This window comes from Oratosquilla oratoria, chromosome 9, assembly GCF_046742065.1.
Source record: "Oratosquilla oratoria isolate Oo_2021 chromosome 9, ASM4674206v1, whole genome shotgun sequence".
In the NCBI taxonomy this organism is placed as follows: Eukaryota; Metazoa; Arthropoda; class Malacostraca; order Stomatopoda; family Squillidae; genus Oratosquilla; species Oratosquilla oratoria.
The window spans coordinates 52,357,619-52,382,491 of record NC_134785.1 but is presented as its reverse complement, the minus strand read 5'-3'; the positions used below and the strand labels follow the sequence as shown (position 1 = coordinate 52,382,491).

Here is a 24,873-nt window from a genome sequence, read left to right as displayed (position 1 = left end):
GTATCAATATGTAAACTAAGCCAGTCATGCATCGATATCGTGATTGCTTGAGTAAGCAGTATTCCTTAAGACGTTTGTAACAGTCTTTCTGATTGGAGAAAAGGCGGAAAAGAAAAAATTATTGGTTGACAGGAGTAAAGTCACGCCCTTAGGGGAGACATTTAGATGTAAGAATAAAGATCATTGGACCGGGGAAGTCGTGACGTCGGTGCAAAGTGGCTTGGTGAGTAAATTGTGGATTCCAGTGGGGAGTCCCTTGGTGTAGACTGACAAGCCAAGTGTAATATTGTTGGGAAGAAAAGAAGAAAAAAATAACTCCGTTTAATTCACCTTTACGTAAGACAGTTATTAAAAGAAAGTTGAAAGTGAAAGAAGAAATACGAAACCAAAGAAGGGAACATTAAACCGTAGTTACTACTGTGGTAACGGAGGTAACAGAGAGAGAGAGAGAGAAAGAGAAATCTGGTGTTTTCAAAAGTATAGATATATTTATCTGAGAGAATCACTCGAACCTGAATAATACCGAGGCATTCCTGCGACCTGTAAATCACTAATTATATTTACTGTTTTAAAATGTCCGCTGCTATTATTTCTCATTGTGGTATTTTAGATATCAAACTGTTAAGTAAAAATTTAACTAAATCAAACAAAATAATACATCTATACCATACTCATTCTCAATAACTGTACAAACACGAACAGCCAGATATTCCAAGTTACGTAACAGGTCAACGCCCTTGTGCACTGCCATTCATGACGAATGTTGCGACTTCAGTGACACTGTTGCACATAGACGACTAAACGATACAAATATCATACTCATTCTCAATAATTAAATAAACATGAATAACTAGATATTTTAAGTTACGTAATGAGTCAACGCCTTAGCATGAGAAATGTTACAATTTAAATTATGTTGTTGAACATAAACGACCAAACAATACAAATGTGATTAGCCTTCCTTTGTTCACAGATGTATATACCTATCAATATATCCAAACACCCTGCTGGAATTAGTTCCAGAAGCAATACAATGATATTGTATTTACTTGCACATGATGTATGTTTGTGAAGTATTAATTATGTAAAGTTAGCATAAGTAAATTTTGTTCAGAGATGTATCTAAGCTTACATACCCTATATGTGACAAATTTTATTTTGAATTAAATAGTTTTCATATCTATGATTGATTTAAAAAACGTAAACAAAAATCAATGCCCTAACACTAGATTGTAAACAAAGTCACGTCACTCGAGAACTACGGAACTCGTATTTTCGTCAGATTATCAGAAGAGGGTAATCCTTTCGCAAATTACACATCAAAGATAAAAATAAGTGTAATATGGCAGCCTCGGAAGATGGAGTAGTGGAACAGGTGATAGAATTACTTAGAAAATATGCAGTGGACAGACTTGATGGAGTTTGGGTGAGAAATGTAATAGATTCCGACTTCACAGAGGTTGAAGATTTACCATCAGCATTTGAAGAAATTCACTGCAGTACGAATTTTAGTGGATTATTTCGGGCTACTTTAGACTCACTGCGGCACTGGGTAGATACATTGCCCATTCCTAACACTGATGAAAATGATAAGAATCAATGCTTCAATACTGGTACATCTACTTCAGATAGTAATAATGCAGATGAATATAGTAGATACAGTAAATTTTGGATAGACCTTTCAGAAAACACAAACACAAAAAGTTTGTTGGCGCTCATGTTCTTTTATATACACCGAGGCCAGCGGTATGATGCAAAAGAAGAAGGACGTGAATTGGGTGTTCAGGCATCCAGTCTATATTTTTTACTACTTTGTGTACCTGGAAGTAGTGCCTTTAGGATATTTCATCCTGTATTGTATCTCAAAGCCCTGGACGTCATGAGACTGACTACCAAACTTAATCTATCAGCTAGCAGCCAAAAAAAACGACCAAATTCTAACCAAAGTGGGAAGGGGAACCAGCGACAGTCACATGACATTATAGATCAAGAGGAAGACGAAGAAGGAGAAATAGCTATGTTAACCACACAAGAAGCAAATAGATTTGTTAGATCTCTTAATATTCTTCTACATGATTTCTTAAGATTTGTTCAGCGCTTCTCTCTCAAACGCTCTCCAGAAACACTTGATGAAACAGTTAGCATCCTTGTAGATGTTACAAGATGTGAAACTCAAAGTGCTCAGGGTATTTTTGTTGGCCTTCACGGCCCAGGCTCAGTGACTGCTTTGGCTTACAATTCTTATGTATCCTTGCAACATGTTTGCAGTTCCCTCCATGGTAATCCTAAGAAGATTGTAACTCTAGTGATGAAACATATTTTAGTAAACATTCTCATGATTGGTAGAGGATCATCCCAGCTCTCCTGGAGGTCATTGGGAGTTATACGAGAGCATTCCCTCATATTTATAAAGTATCTACTTACACAGCTGAAAGAGTCAACATATGACTCCGTATATATTTTAGTGCAACATTTATGTGTACGTGTACCAGACAAGGCTGACTATCGTACGAAGACAGCACATTCAGTTGTAGAGATTCTTAAGTTTTTACCTATTATTATGTATACAAATCTGGTGAAATGGCTATACAAATTTTCCCACAATGAGAAAGCTGGTCACAGACTCTTTGTTCTTGAAGTTATATCAAAGATGTTGGGTGAAGAGGAGCGGAATGATGAGGGCAAAGAAGAAGGTACTATTCAGGCACCTCCACCCACACTCATGAGTTGTAATGAGGAGGATCAGATTATTGGTGTAGGATTTGATAATGTAACCATGGATCAAACAGTTGTCATACCAAATCACAATTATCTTTCCCATAAGTTCCTCCTAAGCATAATTTTCTCTAGATGTAGAGATAGTGCTGCCACTGTTCGTTCCAAAGCTCTAAGCCTTTTAGCTGAGTGTACTTTATCAGCAAATCCTACCATAATGTGCGCCATGAAGGAAATTTTCTTTAAAACTCAACCAGAAGTCTTTACTACCCCATGTGTATTGAATGAGAACACAAGTTGTGAATTGCCACAAGGAATAAAAGAGGAGACCACAGAAAATGACATTGTTGATCTTCCAAATGCAACAGTGGTAATGTCAATGTTACGACGTCGAGCACTTGATGACAAAGTGACCGTACGCAAATCGGCCCTGCAAGTAATGGAGAACCTAATGCGCCTTGACAGTGGAATGTTAAGTGTCAAGAACCTAAAGGTGGGTTTAAATGTGAAATGCAAGTTTACATGTGTATGTAATGATTTCAGAGTCCTTTCTTTTAGAGTAGTGACTTTACTCATTAGTGAAATTAGCATAAAGATTAAGCCAGATAAGTAGATGTAGGTTAATCTGATAATAGTAATTAGTGACTCAAGTTTCACCAACTAGAAACCCATAACTCTTCAGCAGTTGGCAACAATCCTCAGGCCCTACAGAAAAAATTGTTGGGTAGTTGTCTTTATTGTATTAATGCAGGACTATTCCAATATCATTAACTTATAGTAATGGTACTAGTCTGGGTAACTGAATCTGCTCCCAGGGATCAGTACCAACTGCATGAGAGCCAATGGCAGGGGTATCTGTGGCCGGTTGGCCCCCAACTTTTGGAGTTGGAGGGTGGTTCCATGACAAAGACACTGCCACAGATCACCTTGACATGAAAGGCACACAACCACTTGCAGCAACTTCCACAAACACAGCACACCCACAACATTACATAACAGAACACCCACACATGCCAAGAAACATCAAAACAACACTCAAATACCTATGTCACATACAAATACTCTTCTTTTCCTGCACAGACACCAGCTTCTAGAAGCATATCCATAATCATATCACTCACTGCTCCATCAGTAAACTGAAAGACAATACATCGCTGGATGCCAGATCCCCTGATATCCTCCCACAATCCTGCTAATATGTCTGCCAGGTGACAGGTTGTCTTTTATCAATATTCCCAAGTCTTTCTCCTATTTTGCTTTTGAAATTGGTATGCTTCCCAAGGAGTAGTTTAAGGATGGCCTTTTGCCACTATTGCTCATTTCCAGTACTTTGCATTTTTTTTTTTTTTTTTTGTATTGAACTTCATTGCCCCATTCTTGGCTCCATACAAAAATATTGTAGTGTGTGGGGTGTGGGGCAGGTGTTTTGTGTGCTGGTCCTGGTGTGGCAGCCTCTACATCATGGGATCACCTCCCAACCCCAAGAGTTGGGGGGGCACACCCCACAAGAAGCATTTTCCACCCCTGCAGGTGCCACAGATCCTTGGGAGCAGCTTTGGTTACCCGGACAAGTAAATGGTAGGCTGTTAAAGATGTTTCAGGGGTTGCTCTAGTTCTCAGACAAGAAGAACCTCTGCCAGGACCAGTTGCACAATGTGCAGAACAACAGCTGGCTAGCCTACAGTCTGCACAAAGTCCCACCCTTCATGAAGACCAAGTTCCCTCAAAATGTAGGTTTTACCTAGTTGTATTATACGGGAAGGGAGCTATGCTCATGGTGACCCATCTTTGTATCTCTCAGCATCAAGTTTTTTCTTAAAATCTTGAATAGTGTTTGCACACACTGTTTCTTTATCCAGTTTGTTCCAAGTATCTATCACTCTGTGTGGGAAGCTGTTCTTTTTTAGATCTTTTCTGTAATTATCTTTTTTTAGTTTCTTTTCGTGTCCTCTCATTTTTCCAGTATCCCATTTCAATAAGTCATTCTTATCTAAGATTTCCATTCCTTTCATTATTCTATAGATAGTTAGTAAGTCTCCTGTTGCCCTTCTTGTTTCAGAGTTGGTCATTCTAATTTGGACAGTCTTTGCTCATATGTCATTTCGGAAAGAGTTTGTGCTAGTTTTGTTGTTGCTCTTTGTATTCTTTCTAATTTCTTTATATTCTTTTTGGTACTGGGTGTCCATAGTGTTGCTGCGTACTCAAGTTTTGGTCTTATTAGTGTAGTTAGAATTTTTTTTATCATTTCCTCATCCAAATAAGCAAATGCCACTTTTATTGACCTCAATAAAATGTAGGTTTCTCTGACTATTTTATTAATATGCTTATCCGGTGTCATGTCCTTGCTAATTTTCACTCCAAGACCTTTCTCCAAGTTTACTTTTTTGTCCTCTTCTTCACCAATTTTGTAATCTTTCAATATTCTGTTTTTACTTTTTCCAAATTCCATTATACTACATTTCTTGATATTGAATTTTACTTCCCACTTTTGAGTCCATTTCCAGATCTTGTCTAAGTCTTGTTGTAATGAGTTGCAGTCTTCCTCCGTTTTTACTTTCTTTAGTATTTTTGCGTCATCTGCAAAGAAATTCATGTAACACTACTCCTTCATCCATGTCATTTATGTATATGGCAGACATGATCGGGGTGTGATGTTCTTTGGGTGTGTTTCCAACGAAGGCCAAGTCATGCTGCCCCACATCTCTGAAGAGGGACTCAGACCCACTTCAGATGGCTATATTGAGTTGCTGTCCACTGTTGTCAAGTGCTGGGGGGAGAGAGTGGCTGCAGGAAAAACAAACATGTGGCAGCAGGACTCAGTTCCATGTCACACCTCCAGGAAAACCTTGAAGTGGCTGTCTGAGAACTTCTGCAACTTCACCAGTCCCAACATCTGACCCCCCAACTCACCTGATTGCAACCCCATGGACTATTTTGTGTGGGGCGCAGTTGATAAAGACACCAATCATACTGCCTGCAACACTAAGGATGAGCTAATTGCCAAGATCAAACTGGTGTTCAGGCATCTCTTGAAGGACACCGTGAAGGCCACATGCTGCAGGTTCAGGTCCCACCTGGAGGCCATAGTGGAAGCTCAGGGTGGCTTCTTTGAGTGAGCTGTATTTGGCAAAAGATTCTCTAAGAGATGCACTTTGAATTTTGAGAATACATCAATTTTTGGCCAAGATATGACATTTTTCTTTCCATTCAGAAAAAGTTTCAAATTTATCCCAAACACCCTCTGTATGTGTATATATAATATGTGTGTGTGTGTGTATATATTTTCTTTTTCTTTTTCGTTTTCTTTAGGTTTTAGCTGCTCACTGCCGTGACCCAGCTTTACTGGTGAGAAAGCAGATGATAACTTCTTTGACACTGCTGCTGGACACCTACCCAGAACATGATGACATCAGTAGCATTTGGGTCTCAGGGGTGTTGCCTCTAGTTCTGGATCCAGAAGCAAAAGTGCAAGAGAAAGTTGTTGAGGTGAGAAATAGCATTGTAAATACATTATAGAATGATAATATTTATTGCTATTGCACTTAAGTATTTATACACTTTTTTGGAGAATATTGAAGTGGTAGTATTAGTTAGATTTACGTTTAATTATAATGCGTCATAATGGTTAAGATGTTTGGTTAGAAAATAGTGTTGAGGTGAGAAATAGTCTTGTAAATACATTACAGAATTATCTCATTTATTGTTGTTATTGCACTTAAGTATTTATACACTTCTTTGGAGATTATTGAATTGGTAGTATTAGTTAAATTTATATTTAGTTATAATGGGTCATAATGGTTAAGATGTTTGGCTTGAAGACCATATAGCCACCTATTAAGCATATCTAAACCTTTATTTGTATGTTTGATAGAGAGTCTGTCATTGTTACTTCAGCATGAAATTTCACACACTATTTTCCCATGCTCTCCTTTTTTCAGTCAGTATTAAGTTGAAGTGATTTTATTCATCCTTGAGTTTCTCTGACTAGAAATTTGTGGTCCCACAGTAGTCAGCAGTGGTCTTAGTTCAATATATATATATATATGTATATATATATATATATATATATATATATATATATATATATATATATATATATATATATATGTATTTATGTATACAGGTTGACATTAAAAAATCTGGCACCTCCAGACCCAAGGAGTGCCAGATTTTCAAAAATTCCCAGTTTTGGATGGTTATATATGCTGTATATATTTAACAGAAAATGACCGCCAGATTTTCTTTGTTTTTAATATAAACTGTTCAAGAGTCAGTGTCATATGCATCACAAATGGTTCTCACAGACATGTAGCTATCATCATCATTATTCTTTTTTTATTATTATTTTTTTAAGCACTTCCACTTTCTCTGTGACTGACAATGCACTATGATTACATTTTACGCCACCTCTTCTTTTTGCTTAATAGATAATGGGGCTATACAGGAGCAAATAAATTATAAAATGAGAAGGAATGAGCCAGAATGCCTGTTAGCAGGTGCAAGCAAGACCCAACTGCTGATTCTGGAGTACAGCGTCATCAAAATATAAACATCACATCCAGGAAACAGTGGTGCTCCAATGTGGTAAATTTTAAAATGCACTCCGAAATCCATGCCAGAAATTTGAAGAGCCAGATTATCAATGGCCAAATTTTTTAAATCTGCATATATTATTATGCCATCTTCCGGTGGTTCATAAGTTTTTGTTTGCTCAAGTAGTGTCGAGAGTAAACCAAGGAGAAATATCAAACTCAGTGAGGGTTTTATAGATTTAATTACAAAAATAGTCTTTAAATATGACAGCAAAAAAAGTAACCAGATATGAAATAACACACAAGCATAAATATCTACCTAACATCTAAACCTGCCAACTTCTAAAGATTGAAGATAAAAATATGATATGATTAAAGTATTCAGATTGCTAAAGGGAACAGAACATTGACAGAAGAGATCCCTTGATAAGGAATAGGAGGGCTTTAAGAGATCATGAGAACAAATTAAGGACAAAGAATATGAAGAAGTACAGTTTTCCAAATAAATGCATAAGTATTTGAAATAGTGTAGGTAATATAGTCCAAAGTGGAACAATACATGAAATCAAATATTACATATACCAATGGCCTTTTCCCCCTTACAAGGGAGGTAGCCAAAAACAAAGGCATAAAATCCATTCCCACCCATTCCATCTTCACATACTCCACTCCCATTCACCCCCCTCCCATCTCACTACCAGGCCCATGTGCATTTACAGAAACCCACATCTCCCCAGTTTCATCTTCATCCACATTAACCTTGAAGAAACCTCCTTCCACTCCACCACATGTTTACCTATCCCTCCACTTACTAGTATAACCACCCCTTCTCTCCCTCATTCTCTCTTCCCTCCTGACACCCTCCCAACTACACTCCCAAACTCAAACTTGCCCCTCCCTTTCAACTCAATTTCACTCAGTGCCAACACATCCATTTTCTGTCTCATAAACATACTGCCTCTTTTGTTTTACTCTCATCTGTACCACATCCAAGCACATTAGAAGACCTATTTTTTTTTTTTTTTTTTTTTTTTTTCTTTTTTTTTTTATCATTTATGTGATAATTGTAGATTAATGAGGATAGGTATGATAAATTGGAGAGTAAATGGGACTCTACATTGCTCCTTTCCTGTATACTACAATTAGGTGAGTACTTATATCAAAAGGCCCTCCTTATAAGTGGGTAAGCCAAATGAAGACATACACCCAGTCAATAGCATTTTGTTGTATCTTTCATTTTAGCTCATTATGTTCTCACTAATTACATGGTTAAAATGCAGTGCAGCAAGACACAGCACCTGCACAGTAGGGCCTTAGGATTGGCAGTAGATTCCAACTACATCATATGTAGAAGACACAGCATATTTCATTCTACTTCCACCCTCAGACAACAACATAAACTATCATCCCCGAGTAACTCGTGTCAAACTGGTGGCAGCGGCCAGTTACCTAGGGACCACAAGTCTCTTGCAAGAGAAACCTGGGGCAATGTATTGATTGATATCATCATTTTAAACTAAAAGATTTCCTGCAAACAAATTTTTCAGTTGTAAACTAATGTAAGTTTGACATTTTCCTATGGACTTCTTTACAGGTATTGGATCAGCTGTTGTTCAGCCGTCTGCTCCCATATCATAAATATGAACCTTCTGTAGCAGCCCAGCAGCTACCATGGCTTATCCTTGAGAACATTAACAAACAAAACTATCACAAATTCTTTAAAAAAGCTGTTATGCTGTGGACTAAATCTGAGCTAGTAAGGTATGGAGTTATGTTGTTTGTTTACTACTTAGAAATTATTGTGTGGCTATTTAATGATCATATATATATATATATATATACATATATACATATATATATATATATATATATATATATATATATATACATATATACATATATATATATATATATATATATATCACAAAGTAATGTCGTAGCACAAATGTAAAATAATACTAATGACCCACTTTCAGAGGAGAATAGGCAAAAGTAATAAGATCTTTATATTTCAATCACTAACTGTAATCCTCTTCAGCAGATGTGATTACATGCTTTTCTCCACTCTGTAATCACATCTGCTAAAGAGGATCACAGTTAGTGATCGAAATATAGAGATCTTATTACTTGCGCCTATTCTTCTCCGAAAGTGGGTCATTAGATATATATATATATATATATATATATATGTGTGTGTGTGTGTGTGTGTGTGTGTGTGTGTGTGTGTGTGTGTGTGTGTGTGTGTGTGTGTGTGTGTGTGTGTGTGTGTGTAAGATAAGAAGGAAACAAGGGTGATGGATGGGAGTGGATACATGCTTTTGATTTGGTTACCTCCCTTATAAGGGGAATGATGATGATGCTCCCTTAGCTGTCTGACCAAGCAGTCCTGTCTCCCTAAGGAACACTATGGCTGTAATGGAGTTTTCCCATAAATCCTTTATAGAGTATATGTTTTGTTGGTGTGTGTAATTGTGTACAGTCGTCCATAATGTGTTGAATAGTATAGGATGAAGTGTTACATCCTGGACAGATGTCTGCAATGCATTCATCCATCCACCTCTAGTAATTTAGAAGGGCTAGATGGTGGCCGGATCGCAGTCTGGCCAAATGGACTCTGTCCTCTCAAGGGAGAGAGGATTCAGAGGCATGGATGTCAGGGGGTCTGGCATGCAGTAGTGTATTGTCTTTCAGTCTGTTGATAGAGAAGTGAGTGATATGATTATGGATATGCTTCTGGAGGTGAGTGTCTGGGGGTTGTGAAGGAAAAGAAGAGAGTATTTGTTTGTGATATAGGTATTTGGGGTGTTGTTTTGATGTTTCTTGATGTGTGGGTGTTCTGCCATGTAGTGTATTTACCTAGTTGTATCTTATGGGAAGGGGAGCTATGCTTGTGGTGTCCTGTCTCTGTATCTCACCATATCTAACAAGCTTTTAAATTCTTGTATTATTTTTGTACACACTATTGTTTCATCTAGTATGTTCCATACATCCACCAGTCTGCGGGGGAAAGTTTTTTTTTTTTTTTTTTCAGGTCTCTTATGTAACTGTCCTTTGAGTTTCTTTCCATGTCTTTGTGTTTCTCTTCTCCCAGTTTAGTAAGTCATCTCTATCAAGGACTTCCACACCTCTCATAATTCTGTAGATGGTCAGTAAGTCACCTCTTTCTCTTTTTCGTTCCAGAGTTGGTAATTCTAGGTTTGACAATCTTTCTTCATATGACATTTTTTATTTATAGTGTTGGATTCTCTCAATTTTCCTTATATTCTTTTTAGCACTGGGTGACCATAGTGTCACTGTGTACTCCAATTTAGGCCTTATCAGTGTGACTAGTATTTTCTTTACCATTTCTTCATCCAAGTAAGTAAAAGCCACTTTTATTGATCTTAGCAAGTTATAGGTTTTGCCGACAATTTTGTTCATATGTTTGTCAGGGGACATATCTTTTGTGATGATCACCCCCAGGTCTTTTTCAGATCCCACTTTCATTACTTCCTTTTCACCAATTTTATATTGTCCTGATATCTTTTTTTTTTTTTTTTTTTTTTTTTTTTGTTATGCTACAATTCTTAATGTTAAGTCCACTCCCCACCTCTGACTTGATTGCCCTTACTGCATTGATTCTGACCAACCAGTAAACTGCTCACTTGGGGCAGGGGGCAAAGAAGGCTCTTTATCCAAGAAGAACTAAGTTGAGGGGGGGCGACAAATGGATATTGGATTGGAGTGGTATGGGTGAAGGGTAAGTGCCATAGCTGGCCATCCCCTTATAAAGTTGAAAGGTCATTTTGATATATGTATTATAATTATTTCTGTTCTGTTGTCTTATGGTGTTTGGTTTATTTTGTTTTTTTTGAAAAAAGTATGCTGTTGTGGAGTGTGATGAATCCAGCTTTGTGTTATCTTCTCTTACTGTTTGTAATAAATTAATGTGGGTAATGTAGATTGAGGTGTTAGATTTGTTTCTTGGATTAGAACTATTTTATGTTGTATTTTTTATGAAATGAAGCAGCTGTATGCATTGCAATACCATTTATATTATTTGTAGTATGTGTGATGTGAAGACAGGATGTTAATAGGGAAATTTTAATTAATGATATTTGGGCAATGTTGTGAACAAATCAAAGAATTGTTTTTATTTTCTATTTTTATTTACTTTGCAGAAAAAATATGCCAAAGATGGTTTACACCCATGTTGGGTATACAAATAATGATGCAGCTTGGATGCTGCTAGGGATTGTATCTCAGTATCTTCCTATTAAGGATACTGATTTCATCCTGGACTACTATGAACAGCATACACGAAAGGGTGTTGAGGTAAGATCCATATATATTCTTAGTAATGAAGGATTAATAGATCATACATACATTTACCATAAGGCCTTTTTCCATTTCTATGATGTCTTTTTCATAGTTTCTTTTTTCCTCTCTGCACACTTTTACATATTCATTTCTATAGTTTATATATATTTATATGTATATATATCACAGTAATTTTCCTGGTACCTCCCACTGCCGCAATCAGTCAATTCTTAACCTCATCCACATTTAGCAATTCTCTGAAATGTTGTACAGTGAGTCCTCCTTATATGGTAATTCTTTATCCTGTAAATTCACAGTTACAGTATTTGGTAATTACTACCCTCGATTCTTTTTACGGTAAGAAACATGCACAGATATGGTATCCGCTAGATACTTTGAAGAGGAAGGAGCAGGGAGAAGGTATGTCTACCATATCCTATTATTACATGTTATAATGGGTTCGGTATATGGTCATTTCAATTTGTGGTAAGGTTTTTAGGAATGCATACAGTACTACCTCTCAATAACCGACTAAAAGGGGGGGTAACGGTGTCCGTTGATGTGAATAATCCGTTGATTTGGAGTGGTTTTTGGGTGGCATAGTGATTGCACAGCACTAAACAACAGCACCAAAAACAATTAAAACACAGCAAAAACACTGCAAACACAGCTAATTAACGTCCGTTAATGAGAGGTAGTACTGTATGTACCGTATAACGAGGATTTACTGTACCCATCTTCCCCTTACCACCTTTACTTTCATTAACATTCATCTACACCCTTTACCTTTTTCTCTCTACCTGACCACCTCCTTCAGAGTATAAAAATACAAGCTTCTGATTAGTCCTTCAGATCCTGTTAACAACCTAAGACTAACACATTAAAAACCACTGTTGTAGTAGAATAGACTGGAGACGGGGAATCTATATATTTCGATTGCAAACTGCAATCCTCTTCAGTAGATTGACAAATGTGTGATTACCTTTTTCACCTGAAACCTAAGACTAGTTGAAACAATTGAAATTTAGTGATTTATGTTTGCCTCTTTCCATGTACAGGTGGGTACATATGCAATGCAGCAAGTCCTCTTTGTGCTCTGCAACAGTATCAAGTATGTTCCCGAGAATCGCTTGTTGCCACTTCAGAAACAACTCCTTGATGCTATTGCTCAGTTTAGGGTAGAAGCGGAACTTATCTCTCCAATAGTGGATATCATAACACTTCTGTCATACACCATGGACGGAGAAGATGAGAATGGTGAGTATTTGCAAAGGAAAATGTAATAGCTACTTTATCGCAAGTTTGTGATTATATGTTAGTGGTTTCTACAATACTGACCCAAACCTGTCTTTTATGATTCTTTATAGATTGACAGATTTTGAACTCTGCTGATCTCCTGGTGTTATATTTGTATGAGAATACCTCAAATTGCATTTCTTCCCATTATCTAATTGGAAGGCAGATGTGGAAGGAGTGAACATGAGGGGGCAACCTAGGATGAGATGGATGGATGGGTAAAAGGGGCTTTAGGAAAGAGAGGAATGTATGTTGAGGAAGGACGGGAGAGGACAGAAGACGGGTGAATAGAGAATGGTTGTATATGGATAATGTTGTGATGCATGAGGTGGAATGGGTGGGGGAAGGGGGTGAGGGAGTATGTATGAGAAATAAATTGATGCAGCCAAAAGGGATTTCTCCCCATCTCCTTTTTTGCATAAGGGGATGGAGAGGGCGGGGGGTCGCCAATTTAATGAAGCGGCCTTGCTGTGGATGTGCTGTGTCTTGTGACACTGCTTCTGACCCAGGGTAGTGGACAAGATGCAGGGATGACCCATCATCCAGGAGGTGCCAAGATAAGAGAGAGGGAAGAGGGTGGAGGGGAGTGGAGTGTGATAGGGATGGAATGGGTGGGAGTGTTTCTTATGCCTTTGTTTTTTGGCTACCTTCCTTATAAGGGGGAAAAGAGCCTTTGGTATATGTAATGTAAAAAAAAAACTATGTCCAATATAACTAAAAGATGTCCATATATCTTTTGTCTTTATTTTTCTTCCAAATTAGAAAACTTTTTCATTTTTGACATATGTATTTTGTTTGAAACATTACTTTCAGTGAGTCATAGGTCTATTTGCAATAGTTTAATCAAGTAAGATTACTTTAGTTTCTTCCTTGCTTGATGACACTTTCAGAAGGTAAAAGTGTCTGTGGTCTTATAGTTGAATGAACAGTAAATTGTTATGAATTAGTTGTTTGATTATTGTTTTATGTGTTAAGAATATTATGCATTAAATTATTTGTCAGCACGATATAACAGATTTTATGGGATCATTATGCACAGGGAGGGATGGAACGGAGGGGTGGTGAATGGGAGTGGAGTGGGTTGAGATGAAATGGGTGGGAGTGGAATTAAGCCTTTTGACTGGCTGCCTCCCTCCCTTGTAAGGGGTAAAAAGCCCTTGATATATGTATGTATGTATTTTGCAGAAATAAGTGCCAGCATGCTGCAGTTGTTGATGATACATTTTTCAAAGAAGCATACAGTCTAACATGATTTTTATTGTCAATTGTTTGCAGGTCATAAAGCTATAGTTGGTTGGGCTGGACCAATCCTTAAGTCCTGTGATGAGTATTTGAAACAACTCCTCTTTGCCTCAGAACAGACAGATGTTACAGAAGCTATAGAAGAGAAAATGTTTAGGTAAGATCTGAATGTTACTATCTTTCTAGATAAGATTGTCTTTAAGAGTATTGGTGGTACTGTACTTTAAAACTAAGAACATAAGTCTTTTCTTTCTTATTAATGGACACATAATAACCATATTAAAACCAAATAAACCTTCTGAAAACCCAACATACTACTGACATATCTTATTACTTTCCACAATATCCAAGGTAATTGAAAGATTAATAGTTGCCATGACCACCTATGGGCCAGGCTAGTTGCGACACAAAAAAAAAAGTTAAGGCCGTGCACAGTTCGCATGAGTGACAGAGTTCAGGCAAGATAATTAAACTCTTTGTCAAAGTTAATTATTATTTACAAAGATGAAGACACATAAAAAAATGTAAAGAGGCACAAACAATGAATGAATTAAGTATAAACATAAATATTCAAATGGATTAAATTTTACCAGTTATGGCAGGTAGTAGTGCATGTGAATACTGCATGCACTGACAGACAGTGCAAACAGGTATTGGTGTATGCAATGAAAGAAATGTATAAAGTAAAAGATGTGACATACTTATGAGAGTGAGGCCTGGGTGATGAATATAGGAAAGAAAAGTTGTTAGAAGGCAGTAGATATGAGTTGTATAAAGTTTATATATATATATATATATATATATACATCAAATGTCCAGCAGTGCTGTGAGAGTGAGGTCACAATGGACCTGTCCTAATTCCCCCCTAATGTGCTTCTTTTGTATATATATTGTCACTGTTTCCTTACTCTGTACCTTTGAAAATGTCTTAAATAGACGAAAACGTTCGGTCACCTTTCATTTTATTTTCCAAGTGGTTTTATTACACATTTTGTGAATCACATGTTTTTGTGATTTATTCTCACATATATATATATATATATATATATATATATATATATATATATATATATACATACATATACACACACCAAGGGATTTTTCCCTCTTAAAAGGGAGGTAACCAAGTCAAAAGGTATGTACCCACTCCCACCCATTCCACTCCCACCCATTCCACTCCCATCCATCACCCCTTCCTCCCTCTCATCTTAGCTCCTCATGAATTACAGGTCATCCCAGTATCCCGCCCACTGCCCTGAGTCAGAAGCACTGTAGCAGGATAGAGTACATCCACAGCAAGGCCGCTTCATTTAATTGGCAACCCCCTGCCCACTTTCTGTCCCCTCATGCCAAAAAAGAGAAAATGGAAGAAATCCTTTCAGGCTGCATCAGAATATTCACACACAACCACTCCTTAACCCCCCATTTCCCATCCCCTCCCATCTTTGCATCAAGGATTATATATACTTGTATATTATATAGTTTATATATACTTGTGAAATATAATTAAATGCTTGAAGGGTTCATGCAATTATGAGATATAGTTAAATGTATAATTTTAAAGAAAGTTAATTTTTTACACAGGTACCTTTATACAATGGGGGAAATGGCCATGCTCTGCCCTTCCAAGGTGAATCGAAGAATGTTCCTTAGCATTCAGAGCATAATCTTCCACCAGTCGTGCTCTTCATCATCTTTCAAAAGAGATGATAAATTTGATGGATCTGTCCGAGTATCCACAACACAGAATTCATCCTCACAGCCTCAAGCTATCACTTTTACTCCAACCCAGCGTCTTCAGGCCCTGGCTATTGTAACACTGGGCAAAATGTGTTTGCAGCATGAGGACCAGGCTAAAAAGATAATTCCTGCCCTGGGCAAGATGCTGGATACTGATGATAACCCAACCATCAAAACAAACATAATTTTTGTCTTATCTGACATGTGTGTGAGGTAAGGCTGAGATTTTTGAGTAGCTGAATTGTGTTTTGAAAATCCTCTGATAATTTAATATCTTATTTTCATTCATTTTACTCATGTATCTTGCCATATGTCCACTTTTACAAATCTTATTATATCTGTGTGGAGACTGCCTCCTAGCACACAGATCAAATCAATTCTCTCATCCTATTTTGTAACCAACAAGTGAATGCTCGCTTCTTCTCTTCTGCAAACTTCTTTGCTTCATCATCCCACCACTCACTACCCTTCCTTCTATTCCCTCTCATCCTCCTTGTTCTGCATACCAACTATGCATGCCTTATTTTGGCTGATCCAAAAGTATATTATCTAGCTGAAAGGACAAACCATAGGTGAGGACATTCATAGTAAATTGAAATCCTTTCCACTCAAGAATATTCCAAATATCTGAAATAGGAATCAGTCTTAGATTAGGTATAACAAAGGCTGGGAAACATGTGACTATATTGAAGAGGTTATTGTAAGTTAATGATTTGTGTTTGATTTTTTGTAATCAGAATTACTTTATGATCCTGAACTTTTTTTTTTTTTTCCCCACAGATATGCAACTCTAGTTGACCCATTAATGCCTCAGATTACTGCCTGCTTACGAGACCCCAACATACAGGTGCGGAGAACAACTCTGACACTACTCATCAACCTCCTGCAAGAGGACTACCTTAAGCTCAAGGGTTCTTTCTTCTATAGAATCCTGCAGGTACAACCATAACTTATTGTCTTATTTGGAAACAGTGATACCTGCTTGTGGTGGTCCTGCTTCACTTTTCCCAGTAGAATCACTGCTTCCTTGGAACGCCAAATTTCCGGAGACCAAGAACCTGATGCAAGAAAGAATTCACAGCAATATCTCCTCTCTCACCATTCAATCCTGAATAAATTCCTTATCAATAGACTTCTCCCTTAGTCACTCTTCTGCCTCTTTCTATGTAAGGAAGGCTCTTCCGTGCCAGGGTGTATGCTCATGTGTAGCTATTGGAGTGCTGTTCATCCATTTCCCTCCACCATTAAATCCTTCCGGAAACTTGGAAATCACATTCTGTGGAGTGTGCAGAAATAGAATACAACAAAAACAATATGCTGCTTTTTTTGGATGGTCAGCAGAGCAGCCAGGTTCTCTTCAAGATTTTGCCTTTGCCATCTGCAAGTTTCCTGTACAACTGTGCCTCAGTCATTTCTCTACCCTTGCTCCCAGTAGCAAAGAGCCCTTTTGAATTCTGAAAATTTTCAGCTCCAATGGAAACAAGATTACCAGGATCTTCAGATGTCAACTGGTCAAATGAAATCAAACCAAAATCGCCTCTCTGAATATAATCTGTTTCTGCTGCTCATACAAAATTAATTTCTTGCTTCACCTCCTGATCATTGTCTTCTTTGTCTTCCCTGTCAGACTCCTTAAAGAAATCCATTGAATCATCTTCCTCAAGATCATGATCATCTTTACTTCCACTCTCTAAATCCTCTTTTAAAACACAACTTTCTCTCTTTCTTGTCTTCACAATGAAAGCATCTAAAGAGCCAGCAAGCTTCTTTTCTTCCATTATCCTCTTTTCCCTCATCATTTTGTATGTGCTTCCACTCAACCAAACACGCTTTGGTGACATAGCGATGTACACAAACCTGCATGAACAAAAATAAATGAGTAGCTCACCACTAATAACTTTGAAACTTTTTTTTTTTTTTTTCTTTTTTTTTTAATCAAATATTTGGTGCATGTAGGCTATGTGTATGAGCTATGTGTTCGGAGCATTTAAATGGGACTTAAATAGGGGGTAGACTGAACAATTCAATATATCCCCATTTGATATACCCCTGATGTGCTTACAAAATGTAATGATGGGGAATCAAGAATAGGCTGGACTGCATAATTTTCCAGCATATATCATGGTAGATACATAGTTTTCACTAATAACAGTCATACCACTGGAATCAGCACACTTTCGCTGTCACAAAACAGTGTATAAGAAATGCGAAATGTAACATCAAGCATCGAAAAAATATAAAAACTCACCTGACAATCACACACCACGTGCTGTAAACAAAATGGCTGACTATATCACGAGACCAGCCAGCAGGCAGCAACCAACCCCATAGAAGCACCAAATTTCACCAGATTTTAAACAAAATCATCAAACATTTCAATACTGTTTCATCAGATTTCTCTAGATTTTCTCTGAAATGTACTCACATAGCTTCAAATTTCTCTAAAGAAATTTCTCAAAAACTGAGAGCACAATGACATTGCCGACACATCACGGGATTTTTGGAAGGGTGGCAATTATAGAGGCCAGACATGTCACCCCCATAGAAGTGACGCCCCCAGGTATATGCCCACCCCCCATGTAAGGGCCTTGGCTCATTCTGTCCACTTCTGCTTTCCACACGTGCCTTGCTAGCCTATCCTTCCAGTGTAAGGGTTTGACCAATCACTTTTACTATTGGAATGGGAATAGATACTTGCCTTTTTGACTTGGCTATCTTGTAAGGGGGAAAAAAGCCCTTGATGTATTTATATATATATATATATTATTTTAGTGTGAATTTGTACATATCTTTTATATTAAGTTCCTTTCCCTAAATGTTTAATTCAAAACAATTTTTTCCTATCTCTCCTAGAATTTTTTTTTTTTTTTTTTTTTTTTTTTTTTTTTTTTTTTTTTTTTTTTTAAATATTTTTTTTTTTCTGCTTTTTAACATCTATGTTACATTTCCATTATTTATTTAACTATTCTTATTTTGGGGGGGCAGTGTTTGACAGATGACCAAGAGGATATACGAGATACAGTTATTTTTTATATTACACAACGACTCCTGAAGCGCTTCCCCAAGATTCTGTGCCAGCATTTCATTGAGTGCATCTTTCACTATAACTGTTATGAGGTAAGTTTGGTTATGTGAACACAGATTTAGTTCCTGTAGGGTTTGTATGTTCTATATATATTTCATGCATGATGTGGTATACATATATCATTATCAATTGGGAGCTATTCCAGTGGGTATATTGCCTCATACATACATCATTGCCAATCCCCATATTCTCTCTTAGCAACCTCCCATGTACCCATCCCACTTCAAACAAATCTCACCAGATTAAATCAAATTCCATCCATGAGTTCTGTGGACATCTCCATTGTCTCCACCATCAAATGTTGTCTCTTGTGGGTATAACCCTGTGAGTGAGATCAACATCAGGGAATCATGTCACATGTCTATATAGCCAAAGTATTCATGAATTATGATGGTAACAGGTGATGAGATGTACACGGGGGGGGAGGATGGTAGCAAATTGGAAGTGAGTATTAAGGGAGAGAGACTGGAGGAAGTGGATAGCTTTAGATACTTGGGTGTGAATGTGGCATGAAGGGGAGAAGTGGAGGTGGAAATAGAATGTAGATTCAGAGAAGCAAGTAAATGCCTTAGTGGATTAAAAAATGTAATGAGAAAGAGACATTTGGGAATGGATGATAAGAGGAGATTATATGAAGGAGTGATTGTGCTGACAGCACTGTATGGGGCAGAAACATGGAACATAAGAGAGGAAGAGTTTAAATGTGTTAAGATGAAATGCCTGAGAAGTTTGGTGGGTTACTAAGCAGGATAGAGTGAGAAACAAGGAGCTGAGGAGGAGAGTGGGGGTGGAAAGGGAGTTGGGAGATAAGAGTTGATGAAAGAATATTTCTTAATTTCTTAATTTTTTGTCTTTCCTTATCATTCATGTCTCTTTTTATCCATGTATTTTATAGTGTTTGTTTCTTGCTAATTTTCCTGTTGTTGCTAAAATTTCTTCTACTGCCATCTGTGACCTTAATTTTATCTTTAGTGGGCGACTTTTTCCTTTTCCTTCTGCATATTTACCAATTATGTGCACTTCCTCTATTTCCTTTTCTAATTCTTGTTCTTTATCTTGTACTACTTTTAGAACATTTCTTGCTAATTCTTTGTCTTCTATATTTCTCAGAAACCCTTTTTTTTCTACTGTATCTCATATTAGATTTTCTTTTCCTTAATTACCTTAATGATAGCATCTTTGGCCTTCTCCTGTATTTGCTAATGAAGTATTTTTTTTATTACTTTATCTTCTTTTTTCCATTCATCATTCGTCATTCACTTGACAATGAAGCTTACTTTTGTCTTTTGTGTTATTAACTTGGGTCTTCCAATACAGGAACACGAGAGCTACAACCGATTCTGTCAGAGTAAACAAGAGAAGGATTTGTTCTCCCTTGCTGGGGCACAATTTAAAGAAGAACGCATGAAACTTTACCGCTTCATGCTTGACCACATGCCTGATGACCAGCGTTTCACCACCACCCAGCGTCTTTGTCAGGATGTGCTTGGTAAGTCGTTATCATTATTAATTGTTTGATCTATGTACTCAAATACAAGATGGTTATATCATTTGTGTGAGCAATTATTGATGAATGGATGAATATGGGAAGAGGGCAGAATTTCAGGTTTGTTCTCAACTGTTAGGTTTATTCTAACTGACATTAGGCAGTTTGATTCAACCATAGGAAACCAGTGTAGATGTCAAAGGGTTAATATATATCTCAATCCTTTGATATCTGTATTTGACTCATACTTATTCTGGCTGCTACCAGGCAGTTAGTTCAGCTGAAAGTAGTATGTCAGAAACTTTATCACAAAAGCTGTGGATGTACATGAGAATAGTCTTTGGGAGTTAAGAAAAGATTTCAATTTTCCTGGAGGCTACAAGTCCTCTGCAAAAGAGACCAGGGGCAACAGATTGGTTGATTGATTGGGAATAAGCACATGTACAACCCATCACTACCACAGCCAAGCAAGTACTGAGCTTCAGTTAGCTGCAAGAAGCAGAGGAATGCTATGACATCATATAACTCATCCAAACATGTGGCAAAATTCAAACACCCCCAATATCATTCTCTTTTGGATATAAGTTTGTTATACTTTACATCCCCCGGCTCAAACTTTTGTCTAGTAATGTAAATTTCTCTTGTAAGATATTTTGGATTGTTGTTTGTGTTGTATTAATGGAGGAGAGTAGTCAGAAATTGTAAGCTCTTCATATGTGAAAAGGAGTTGATATTGTTAGAGATCTCTGAGTCTGGAGACCAAATATCAGCCCGTTGGGGATGCACATCCAAAAAGAGGTAAAGGGGTTGGATGGTTTTGAAGATGGGCAGCAGAGAAGATTTTCTTTGTATGACGAAGCATGTAAGTAAGATTTAGAATTTGTTTACAGTTAAGAAATTTTAATTCCAAAAATAGGTGGTGTTGTTGATGGCCGAATAAGACTGACACAAGCAAGTTTACCAATGTTGGAAGACACACTCATGGTTCTCAGCTGTGATGAGATAAAGCTAGCATCCTTGAAAGCACGAACGGAAGATGTTGACCATGCCACTGATGAAGCTGAGCAAGCAGCCATGGCAGGCATGGTTATCAAAAAGACAATCATCTCACAGGTGAGATGGACTTTTTTTGTAATAGAGTTATACACTATGTTCGTATGGTGCACTACTTCATTCCAAAGTATGCCTTGGGACTCAATAGAACCAAGCAAAAACTTAAGTCACATAGATCTTATACCATCTATATCATGATTTTACACTATTTAGCTGTGCAGTTTTTTTGTTTTTGTTTTTTTCTTTCTTTATTGTGTTAATACAATATGAGCGATTTTAAATGTCATTTTACTCGTGGATTACTTAGGTGGTGAAAAGAAATGTGATCGAGAACATTGTGCCAATACTCATGGCCCTCAAACATAAGCTGGAGGAAAACAAATCTTCATTAATGCGTCACCTCCTCCGGTACTTAAAAGAACTAATGAAGGATTACAAGAATGAGGTAAGTTTACTCTTATATGTAGCTATAGACCTCTGCTATGCTATATCCAGTATTTGTAAGGAATTGAGTAGTCATCCAGGTTCTCCTTTGGAACACTTGTTTATTCTTTTAAGGTGTCGGTGTATACATACACATACTAAAATATGTTTTCCCTTTTTTAAGAGGATGGTTAAGTCACATCATACTCCCACCTTACATAAAACTGAAATCCATCCAAAATTCATTCATTGTTCTTCCTGTTTTAGGACTTCATGTTTATCCTCTCTTTGCATGTGTGTATATATATATATATATATACACATATGTACACATACATTCATACATGCACAAATTTCACAAGTCACACGTGAATCACAAATATGCAGAGTCCACTAGGAAGAGGAAAAAACACACGGAGTGTGAGTGGTATGAGTGTGTTATTGATAATGAGGTGTTGTATGTTTGTATTCTGCTGTCCAGTTGTGAGAAATGTGGCTGTGGATTTGATTGGGGCTATTTTGAGTCTGTTTGTAGTGAACCAGGTGTTGAGTGTTAAGGTATGACTGTAGTATTTCTGCAGCTTTGTCTGCATTATAATGTGTGCCTGTAATTGGTATGTCATCTAGGTAAGAAGAGATTTTTATTTCTGAGGTGTAGGGTGTGGGTATATCTTGCATGTATAGATTGAAGTGTGACCCCTGAGATACTCCATTCCTAAAGTTTCTGGTGTGTGATGATTGGCCATTTTGTTTGGATGCATTGTGAGGCACACAGGTGGTCGGTTATTGTATTGTTGTGGTTCATCTTTGCATTTACCTATGATAACCTTTTAAAAAAATAAATCTTCCTTTCAACAGATTCTTGCGTAGGCATTTCTAGTTTCGTTGTTTCTTGTGTTAATTTGTATATATATATATATATATATATATATATATATATATGTTTTTGAAAGAAATGAAAGATGGAAATGCACCTGGATTGGATGGATGTTTTGTGAAATGTCTGACAGAGGGTGGAGTAGTTGTAGTGGAATAAATGTATGTGTCAAAGGGAAGGAAGTGTCCCATTGGATTGGAAGAGTGCATATATAGTTCTACTACACAAGGAATGGAGACAAATTTGAATGTAGTAGCTTTAGAGTAGATTAGGAATAAAACAGATTGATTGTTGAAGAGTAATTTGTGTTTAGCAAAGGAAGAGCATGCATAGATCAAACTTATTGTGTTAAGATGGTTATATGAAAAATATTTCACAAAAGGTAAGGATGTTTTTAGGGCTTATATGGACTTAGAGAAGATATGTGATATATGAATATATTGAGATACTGAAATTTGAGTATGTGATATATGAATATATTGAGATACTGAAATTTGAGTATGTGCTTGTCCTCATATTCAGTTATTAATGTTTAATGTTCATATTTTGCTTTATACAGGTGAAAGAAATCTTAGCAGGGGATAAACAGCTTGCTAAAGAAATTGATTTTGACTTACGCCGATTAGATAAAGAGCAGGACTGCCATGTTGTCGAAAAAGATGAGGAACAACGACTAAACCAGGAGATGTTACAAAATCCTGGCTGTCATGTACAAGAAAACCCAGACCTCACAGGCTCAGGATCATCTACACAAATGTTGAATCCTGTAGCTGCTGTTTGTCTGAGAACGTCTGCTAAAATACTGAAACAAGCATTTCTTAATAATAAACATCTTTCTAAGAGAAAGAAAAGTATTATCTCTGATAATGAACAAGACACACCAGCTTGCACAATTGTGAATGAAATTGATGTACCCACAATTACATCTAAACCTACAGTAGAATTGATAATTGAACCAGCTGCACTGGAAGATGAGAAATCTTCACATGGGTCACAAACCTCCACGGAATCTGTAGAATGTAAAGATAAGTGTGCTGACTCTTCCCAAAAGAAAGTAATTTCTAAGTGTACCAGAACTGAAAATGGAGATAATTCTGCGAGTGATAGTATTGTACAATATCAGGATCCAAGACCAATTCCACAGTTAAGTTTAATCCAGTCAGAGACACCTCTGAAGTCAAGCCATGTCCAGAACACCTGTTGTGGAAGCACAATGCCACCTGAAGTTGTAAATGACGTTACATTTGCGGACCAGGCACAAGGTACAAGTTCGGTCAACACCACCTCTTCCCAAAGTATCACTAGTGAAAAACAGTCATCTATCTCACTGCCCCCGAAAGATTCTAGACCACTTGCAAAACATAGAGAATTTAATAGTCCACAACAATCATCGAAAGACAAGAAACAAGATCAAAGCAAATCCAGTGATCCAAGAAAAAAACAACACATTAAAAATAATAAGGGTCATGGGACATGTGGGCTTTTTGAGAGTGGAAATGTAGAGTCTGTGACAAACACTGAAAGTAATTCAACCCTTGTCAATGATTCAGCCAGTACCTGCAACCATCCCAGATCAAGCTTAAGGACCAAGAACAAAAGAACAAGGGATATGGTGTCCCTTAGCCCGGACACCAAACAATGGTCAGGCTTAAGGGCTAAGACCAAGAGAACAAGTGATATGGCATCCCATAGCTCTAACACCAAACGAGACAGCTCTGTAACACAGAGTAAAGCTCCTGTATTAAGGTCTCAAGCAAAACCAGGACTGAAACACACTAGAAGGCAAAAGAATCACTGATACCTCACAAATATAGTTTCCATAACACTGGTTTTATTTTCACCTGATTTGTAAACTAGTCACATCCGTTGTCATCATCCATTCAATGTACCTGTTTAAATGTTTACATTTGTGCATCATGAATTCACTAAAGTGCCTCTTGAAATTTGGCTGTAATTTATTTTAGTCTACATTTGTAATGTAAAGAATTTTTATTTTCAGTAATATATTTAAAAGACTTTGTAATAAATCATTATCATGAACTTTGTTTTAGAATTCATTCCTTATTCTTAACCATTCATCATATGAATAACCCTTTTTATGGTAGCCATTTCAAATCATTGTTAT

At 37.1% G+C, this 24,873-nt stretch overlaps 1 protein-coding gene across 1 annotated transcript; it reads left to right on the top strand.

Annotated features, from left to right (window-relative positions):
• Positions 1 to 1,233: 1,233 nt before the first annotated feature.
• Positions 1,234 to 24,782, top strand: Cap-D3 (Chromosome associated protein D3). The gene is made up of 13 exons (XM_076190449.1): positions 1,234 to 3,208; positions 6,025 to 6,201; positions 8,842 to 9,008; positions 11,408 to 11,561; positions 12,605 to 12,803; positions 14,118 to 14,241; positions 15,669 to 16,037; positions 16,605 to 16,761; positions 18,810 to 18,941; positions 20,227 to 20,398; positions 21,312 to 21,508; positions 21,756 to 21,893; positions 23,308 to 24,782. Exons 1-13 carry the CDS (start codon positions 1,343 to 1,345, stop codon positions 24,544 to 24,546), a joined length of 5,091 nt encoding a protein of 1,696 aa, XP_076046564.1. The 5' UTR covers positions 1,234 to 1,342; the 3' UTR covers positions 24,547 to 24,782.
• Positions 24,783 to 24,873: the final 91 nt, after the last annotated feature.